This window comes from Plasmodium fragile (genome assembly GCF_000956335.1).
Source record: "Plasmodium fragile strain nilgiri unplaced genomic scaffold supercont1.38, whole genome shotgun sequence".
In the NCBI taxonomy this organism is placed as follows: Eukaryota; Apicomplexa; class Aconoidasida; order Haemosporida; family Plasmodiidae; genus Plasmodium; species Plasmodium fragile.
The window spans coordinates 176,465-185,412 of NW_012192618.1; the positions used below are offsets into that span (position 1 = coordinate 176,465).

General features: G+C 41.4%; 3 protein-coding genes across 3 annotated transcripts; 1 reads left to right on the top strand and 2 right to left on the bottom strand.

The window, feature by feature from the left end:
- Positions 1-2,402: 2,402 nt before the first annotated feature.
- AK88_03387 (uncharacterized protein) lies at positions 2,403-3,176 on the top strand (the record flags this gene model as incomplete). The annotated part of the gene is made up of 1 exon (XM_012481004.1): positions 2,403-3,176. The coding sequence occupies one exon, from the start codon at positions 2,403-2,405 to the stop codon at positions 3,174-3,176; it is 774 nt and encodes a 257-aa protein (XP_012336427.1).
- A 771-nt stretch (positions 3,177-3,947) lies between these two features.
- Positions 3,948-5,028, bottom strand: AK88_03388 (uncharacterized protein; the record flags this gene model as incomplete). Its single annotated transcript, XM_012481005.1, has 3 exons — positions 3,948-4,387; positions 4,568-4,673; positions 4,945-5,028. The coding sequence occupies 3 exons, from the start codon at positions 5,026-5,028 to the stop codon at positions 3,948-3,950; spliced, it is 630 nt and encodes a 209-aa protein (XP_012336428.1).
- A 1,775-nt stretch (positions 5,029-6,803) lies between these two features.
- On the bottom strand, positions 6,804-8,558 carry AK88_03389 (uncharacterized protein; the record flags this gene model as incomplete). The annotated part of the gene is made up of 1 exon (XM_012481006.1): positions 6,804-8,558. The coding sequence occupies one exon, from the start codon at positions 8,556-8,558 to the stop codon at positions 6,804-6,806; it is 1,755 nt and encodes a 584-aa protein (XP_012336429.1).
- Positions 8,559-8,948: the final 390 nt, after the last annotated feature.

Here is an 8,948-nt window from a genome sequence, read left to right on the forward strand (position 1 = left end):
AAAAAAAGAGTAACCAATCGGAATGTTGCCCTTTAAAAAAGAAATAGTATTATATATATCTATACGATTGTATAAATATTACATTGCATTTTATTTATTTATTTATTTTTTTTTTTTTTGTACTTCCACATATGCGTTAGTTCGGGATTTTTAACTTGCTGCCCGCCTGTTTTTTTTTCTATGGTTAAAAGGAACACGGTAGAAAATTAAGGAGGCATTTTCTACCCTAATTGAGATGTGGTCGATTGGGCGCAATTTACTATATTATGAAAAAAAGGGATGGTACAGCGCATTGCTTTGTATATAACTCGCTAAACATTGTAAAATGAGTCGACGGGGAGAGATTTCACTGCGCAAATTTGTTGTTGGGTATAACCCTCTTTTTTTTTTCGTCCCGTTTAAAACTTTCGCGCCGCACCCAATTTCAACGAGTCCGCTGCTGGGCACATGCCGGCAGGGATGTTGCGGGGCGGAAATTTTGCCAATGTACGGGTCACCATATCCCACTATAATACATTTCACGGCACCTGCCACCCTGTTCAAACCTAAATAGTTGTGTTTTCACTTTTGCGCAGCTGCACTTTTATATTTTCTAAATTTTTTTTTTTTTATAAAAATGGGTAAGTTTAGGAAAAAAGGATAAGATTATAATAAAAAGGGTCATGTCATGGGAAGTAAATATATAAGGTTAAGATGATGTTGGGGATGGTTCTCTTCATCGTTGTTGTTTGTCCCCCCTGTCAGGTGACGCACTTTTTTGCGGCAATTCCCCCCCAGTTTGGGTTTTCTTCCAATAGCGTTAGAACAACCAAAAAGGCTGCATAAAGGGGGTGGGGGAATTCCTTTTTTTCCCCCCTGTTTCGGATGTCCCATTTTATTTGTTCAAAACCATTTACCGCTTTCTCCCAATTCCGTTGTGGTGTCAACTGTTTCTTATGTCCACTCATATCAGCTGCTTGCCCCACATTGGGGTTATACATATATATATATTATTAGCCTTTTCCCCCCGACACAGTATAGTGTAGCATTTATATGTGGGGAAGCACATCATCAGGGAAGAGATAGCTTACATTTTTAAAAAAGAAAATAAAGCAACTGTTGTGTGTTTGGCCCCAATTATTTTTATGCAAAAAATGACGCCCCTAGAGGGGGGTGGCCGGAACGATGGGAAAACTTAATGTACATCGTACACGTGCGTGTTGTGTACACGTGTGCTCCGAGTGGAGTTCCTCCATGCACAGGGAGACTTTCAGTTTGTCCAAACGTGTTCCACGTGATGGGTGAAAAAATATATAATATGTATAATAAAAGGTAAATGAATCCGTTACAGGTTTTTTTTTTTTCCTCTTCAATTTGCCTGCATCCATGGAGGGATAGCATTTTGCTAGACAGTGTAAATGGAAATAAGCCACGTCGGGGTGGAGGCACCTCGTCGGTGCGCCGACCTGCACAGATTAAAAAAAATTATATGCATGCATAGGTAAAAATAATCATTTATATGTGTTTCACAATTTGGAAGTTTTGCTAAGCAGCCCGCAAAAAGGGTCCGGTCTCTAAAACCCTGGTTCTCATATGGGACTTTAATTTTTTGGCGTGCTGTCCCCCATTCCACACAAGAAGTTTGGGCTTACCTCCTTTGGAAAGGAAGAAAAAAATATGCCAGCCTCAATTTTGGCCAACATATAAGGTTGTCCCACGGCCAGGCAGTGCTTCTTGCCTGTTTTGACGCATGTACGGTATATATATATTTATATGCACCTTGAAGAGGGGCAGGAAGCCCGCAAAATAAGATAATGGTGCCTATTTGTTTTTTTCCCGCCCCTACCACGACTTTGGTGCCGTTTTGCATGGAGTTGAACGCGCTTATTCTTCTCGTGGCACCCCCGTGGTTTATCCAATATGAGGATATAGGCACTGCGCGAACAGATTTTTGTAAAAAAGTTCCACTGGTAGGGAAAACTGCGTTTCCACGCTGAGCATAACAAGATTGGGGGCATATGCGATTGAGCGGAAAGGAAAATAATATTTTTTTTTTTTTTTTTTTTTTTTTTTTTGCAAATGCGCTGGAAAAACGCGCAACGGCGTTTCATACCGCTTAATTGGGAGACTTACCCAAAGTTGGGCTGCCCGATTTGTGAGCTGCTGACCCTTTTTTCTTGCCTTCTCCGCGGTGGCACTCCCTTGATCGGCAAGAAAAAAACGTGGACCTGCTCCTCCTCCCCCCTCACAACTAAGTGCCTCCACAAATGAGCACCACATAAGAAGAAGTGAAGAACTGTCCCTTCTGCGAACTGCTTCGTTAAGCGGCAAGAGGGAAAAAAGGGCCTTCTTCCGCATCTTCAACTTGTTCCATTTTTCCGTCCTCACGTTCGTCTTCCCTGCACTGGACCGGTCCAGGCAAAATGATGGAGACACAAATCGCACTGGAGGAAACGGAAGAGCAGAATGTGCTGAGCGAACTGAACAACGGAGAAGACCAACTAGAGAAGGAAGAAGAAGGAGGGGAAAAAAAAAAAAAAAAGCTATACGAACGGAATGAGCTGCATCACTTGGTGAACGCATTGCCATATATAGACTCCCACGACAGCGAACTGGAAAAAAATGCCAAACAGTTGGTGGAAGAAGAAATGAAATTAATGCAAAAACAAAATGATGTGAAAAATTATTTGGAAAATTTTGACATCCCTCCATCAGTGTACACAAAAATAAATAATTCAGTCATGCCAAATGAGCTCAAGCGATGTGAACAGCATATCAACATGGAAAAGCTAAATTTAAATTGCTACAACATCGAAAAGGAGCAATTGGAAGAAGAGAAAAATTTAAACCAGTGGGCCGACACATTAAGGCAACATCAAATCGTATTGGAAAATTTACACAATGCACTTATCAACGTGGAGTTAATGAATAAATACAAAGAGGTCATGTGGAGCGAGCACATGAAAATGTTCACACACATTGATGTCAACCTACAGAATAGCATAAAATCGCTAAAGGACCAAATCGATAATATAAACAAGCAGAGGAAATTGCACCAGCTCAGCTACGTGAACGATTTGTCCGCACTGCAGAATGAGAGGAGCGAGTACAAGCGAAAGAACGACATCGTTCTGGAGGAGATTAAGAAGCTTCTCTCGGAGAACCTGCGTCTGCGTTATCAGCGGAATGTCATATGACGTAACGAGGGGGAGATCGCTTTTAGACATATTAAGCTTCCCTCTTTTTTTTTTTTTTTTTTTTTTTTTTGTGTGTGTGCCATCAAGTGGGACCGCCGATATGGGGTTTGCCCACTCTCTGCACGTTCTCCCTACTTTTTCAAACTTATGTTGAAACATTGTTTGTTTTTGTCTTAATCAGCAAATTCGATTTGTTTTTGCAAGAAGCCAATTTTGGAAAAAAAAATTTTTTTAGAATTTAATTTTGTTCAAGTTTTTAGAGAGGCACGGTGTGCAATGCATCGTTTTCACAACATTTGCAATTTTTACAATATACGCAATTTTTACAATTTTTACGATTTGCGCCTTTAAATAATGCCGCGCACTGCGCACCCTCACATACGTACGTCGTATGGGGGAGGAACCGCGCGTCTTACAGCCACATCGACACAGGCGAGAAAAGTATACCCACGTGCATGTGTTTTGTGTATCGTACGAAATGGTCGGTTTGTACATATATATACATGCGTACCTTCGCACACAGGTGGTATAATGCAGCATCTGCGCGTTAGCAGCATCTTCCATGTTCTTCTGTCCTTCTCATCGACTATAACGCGGATCGTTGCACAATTCAGAAGCAGCTATCTCATCTCATCCCATTCATATTGTTTGTTTCGTTCTTTCTTTCAACTAAAAAGATACTTACATATCGTGTCGTTGTACACCGGATGATGGATCGATCTGTGCCCATTTGGATATGCGCATTGCAAGGGATGTTGTACACACGCCCATTTACGATACAGCCTCCTTGTCCTTCTTTAACTTTCTCTTGTTTCGTAACAACTGTGCCTTTAATCGCTTGGCTTCGAGCTGATCGGCTATTGATTTTTTCTTCAAGGTTTCCGTTTTTTGTCTCTGTATGGCTTCAATTAAAGTTCTCTTATTTTTAAATTGGTTACCTTTGCACTTCAAATAAAAGGAGTGGTACAAATGTCTATCTATTTTCTTTGCATCCCTCAACCTTTTTAACAGTCTCCTCAACACACGCTGTCGTTTAATCCACAAGGTTTTCTGGTTCGTTCTGGCATTCTTCGTACCTCTTCTTTTACCTATGCCCATATGTCTTCCTTTCCTTTTTGCCAATTTGTACAGTCTGACCCTTGCTCTGCTGTGGACCTTCTGAGGTTTCTTTAAAATGAGACCCTCTTTGTACAGCTTCCTTATGCTGAACCCTGCAGGGGAGGAATGAAGACAAGGGAACGGTGCAACAGATGAGTATTCCGCACGGCCATTTTACGTAACGCAAAAAAAAAAAAAAAAGAGCTTGTCGAGCTCTTGCTCCAATCTGGTTGAAAAAAATATGACCCGTTCAGGTAAAATGTATTATTTATTGTTTGTTTTTTGTTTCGTACTTGAATTGGCTAGCGAAATTTCGCTAATTTCATTTGGGTCCATCCATATTTTATTCTTTCCACATTTCAACACGGATGCTGCTAATCTCTTCTGCAATTTGAGCGACTGCGGGGGGGAAGGGAAGAAAAAAATATGGAGGAGGTGAATATGCTCGCAATGGATACCATCTCAAATAAACGTGTTTGTTGACTACGTCGTCCTTTTTGCAAAGCAGTGTAGCCTCCAAGCAGGGGATGCTTCACATTTCCGAACGGGCGATATGGCATAAAAAAAGCAACACGTCTGTGGGGTTACACGCCCGTGCCAGCAGGTTGCTTATCGGGAAGGCAGCACGAGCTGGTGTTGCAAAAGCGAGCATCTCTAATAAACATGGTACGCGAAATAAGCGAATATGCGAGAAGGCGAATAGGAAATGATACAATGGAGTGGCCTCACGTGCCCTCTTTTTTCGCCTTACCATGTTTGCGATAGGGAGTTTTTTCCACAAAGGCTTTTCTATATATTCCTTTATATGTTTACTTCAAAAAAGAAGTCATATGGTACACTATACTACTGCTTTATGTACAGTTCAGCGGAAGTATAATAATTCCCTCAACTCACTTTTTCCAAATTTGCAATTTTTTTGTTGTTTTTTTTTTTGTGGTCATGTAAAAATTTAAAATATTATGAACAAATGTTCAAGCCCAAAAAAAAAAAAAAAAATAACGTAAAAATAAAATAAAAAAAAAAAGGGGGAAAAAGAAACAAAAGGAGAAAAAGAAAACTAACCACCTGTGCGAGGATTATATATAAGTAATAACGTGCTTCCTTTACATGGTATCATAAAACATAACGCTTCTTTCTTGTGCATACGAAGTATTGCAGCATTAAAGAGGTATGGATGATACGATAATATAATATTTATGACATTGCGATGTATGTACAAATATGCATATAGAACAAGTGGCGAAGCAAACGCGAGGGGTAGAGGGGCTGGGTGCAATTTGTGGTGCCGCTAAACCAAGCAAAGTAAAAAAAAAGCAAGAAGTAGCTCGTGAAAAAATGCCTTCGCACCAATGAATATAAACACAATTATAGTAACAGCGCAAAATGGGCCCACTGCAAAAACGATATCCTTTTGCCTGTTATACACCACCCTCCTTTAAAATTGCTGCAATTTCCCTTTTATTTGCTAATACTGCATTTGTGGCAACATACGTGCATGGGTCAGGTTCGGTTCTCGCCCCCTGTGTTGGTGCATACGTAACGAAGTGCAGCGGCTTACCGGAGGGGAAATAAAACAATAAAGCGAAAAACAACGCTTCGCTACCTGAAAAATGTAAGCTCCCGTATGTTGCTCTGGTTCCTGAGGTGCTTAATTGTACATGTACCCAAAATGTCAATTGAGCCACTGCCCATGCGCGCTGTTACGTTTTTCCCCCCCGTTTATCGGTGAACCCGGCAATAAATATTCATATAGAGGTAGTAGTAGCAGGAGCAGTGCAAGGCCAAGCAAACAGATGCCTCACCACAACGGATGGTTTGTTTTCAAAGTTGGTAAATCAGCCCCTTTCGCATCAAAGGCACAATTAAAATATTTTTCTCAACATGCGGAAATGACATTTGGATTCCGTTGTTTCTGGGGTCCATTTTATTTTGTACTCCACACGAGTACGTCCTGCATTTATCCTAATGTCGCACATGTGGGCCTGTACCCGCCTCACCTCACCCCCGCGGAAATGCAAAAAAAAAAAAGAGGCTTATATGGAGCGAGCATCCTTGGGCGTTATAATACGTATATACTTATATGTACCTATGTGGATCATTTCCAATGTTGTGTCAGAACAGGTTATTAAATGAGCGTCTACTATTGCCCCCACTCGCCATGTTCATGCAACTAAAGGCCTGTTGTCCTTTCATGTGCCCATTCAGATTGGGGGCTGCTTATTCTCTATGCGCGCTGTGTGGAAGGCAAATTGTCCACTGCATGAGTGTCGTGTGAAATGTACTGTTTTTTTTTTTGTCCCCCCACCTCCTATACCAAGTGAACACACGTTGCACGAACAGCACAAAGATGGTATAATAGCCATGGCGAGGTGAAAACATGGTGAAGGTTTTCCACTGCGCCGCCGTTATCGGTTAAGGATGAGTTTGTGTGAGTAATCTTTGCGCACGGGGTTGGTTCATTCGAGGGGTTAACACGAAGTAGCGCTCCACCCCTAACACACACACACACACGCGTGGCGCTGGCACCGGTTAAGTGAAAAGATTTTTTAAAATTTGGTCGAGAAACAAATCTGTGTTGTGTGCATACGTGTAGTTGATGTCATTAAAGTGAACAAAGATGTAAGCCTCCACCATGATGAGTAGGAAGAATAAATAATCGCGCATGTACATATATGCGTACATGTCCAAGTGCACACTGTGAATGAGCAGTGAAAAGTCGTAATTTTTTTTCCTGCAATTTTTAAAAACAATAGGATTTAAATGATTGGGTAAAAAATTGGACTTGTCGTTTTTTGTGTGCAAATTGGGATTCCCTCCCAAATTTTGCATCAGCATTTTGTGAATAAATTTTTTATATTTATGTATCCGATCTTTGAAGAGATAATTGAAATTTTCATTCGCTAGGGTTAAATCATATTTAATGGAAATTCGAACAGAGTTTATCGTTTTTTCGAACAAACATTTAATACATTTTTGTTCTTTCGTCAGAGTTACCAATTTTTTTTTTTTTTTTATATATTTTATGTGCTCTTCTTCCTTTTGCCTCTTCTTTATGTCGTCCATAATTTCTATGTACGGTGTTTCTACATAGTTGGCTGGGCCCTTGAAAAGGACGCTTGCTTTTATCGTCCCCAGGAACTGCTCTATGCAGCCTTTAATTTTTGCCCAGAAGAGTAGCTCCCCTTGGGTTAAGTTCGAAATGAGGATCTGCAGTAGGCAAACGTTACAATTGTCGCTGGAGGACGGGTCAGGTGGGTTAGACGCGTCAGAAAGGTTTGTGTCTTCGTCGCCAGAGTTCCCCTCTCGACAGCGGACGCAGGCGTACTTGGCAAATTTGCGTTCCTTTGCCTCACGCTTACTCTTATCATCGTCGAGGGACATCATGGAATGGCGCTTCTGGAAGTGCAGATTGTTTAACCTTTTACTGAGGTTCGGGATGAGGCACATGTCCCCATTCGGCTTCTCCATGCCATCATCCATATCGGCCTCCCGCTCCCCATTCACCTGCATCACCATGTCATTGTCTTCTCCCCCCTCCTGCGACCCATCCTCACCCTCATAATCATGTAGCTGGTTGGACTTTTCATAGAAGTAGTTATAATCGGTGTCATCGGACACCTCCGAGACATCACAGTACACATCACTTAGCAATTGCTCGGAGTCGCAAAAATAAATTTTTTTTTTTTTATTCTTGAAGTTAGTGTAAAATTCAAAAAATGTTTCGTTCGGTTGGTCCTCCCTGCAAATGTCCACGTTCCTCAAAATGTGATGAATATAATTCTTTATGTAAAAAAAAAAATTTGTTTTCAGCAGAGTGTTCATATATTTTTCTATTAAATGTGGTTCTGGGCATTCTCCCCTTATTGCATTTGCGTCTGTGTTCTTTTCTGGCGCCTCCCCAATTGACTCACAGCTGTCTACACTGTGCATGTGCACTGGCGCGTCCTCGCTGCACTCATTTTGATCTTCCTGTTGAAGGAATACCTTCTTGTGGCCCTGGCTGAGATAATACAGCCGCAATTCTGCATCGCCATCCGATGTGGCACATGCCGAAGTGTGTGTTTTTTTTTTCTCTTCGTTACATTTTACGCTTAAGAGGAAATTAAAAAAGAAAAAGTTTTTTTCCAGGAGCAGTCCCCCCAAGTTGTTAAAGTTGTTCTTCCTACAGCATACGTAGTTATTTTTTTTGCATTCGAAGGGGGAGGGGTGAATTGCCCATTTGTTTTTTTTCCTTTTGGCGTACGTCGGGCTGTCTGTAAGAGTTGTACTGCCCCTCTTCATCATCAGCGCGGGGGGATAACTACACATGCGCAAGGGCATATGTGTGTGTTTGTGTACAGGTTAATTGCGCTTGTGCGCCTGGGCGTTGGCCTCTACAAGGCGTTTTCTGCAGCGCGAAAATTTGTGTGCGTTTAGCGATTGCGGCGTATTTTCATTTTTGCCAATTTGGTTCCTTGTTGATGGTAGAATTGCTTACTCGGTCGATTATTCACGTGTGCGTTTCTGTGCATTTGTACGGCGTGCACATTTTGTATGCTACGCACATTTCGGTTCTTCCTCCTTTTGAATGTCCACGTGGTTGCTGCCCTGGGCGATGTCTCTCTGTGCAGCATACTGGCGTAGGAATATACGCTGTGGGGGGATTTTTTTTTTTTTTTTTTTTTTTTTTTTTTT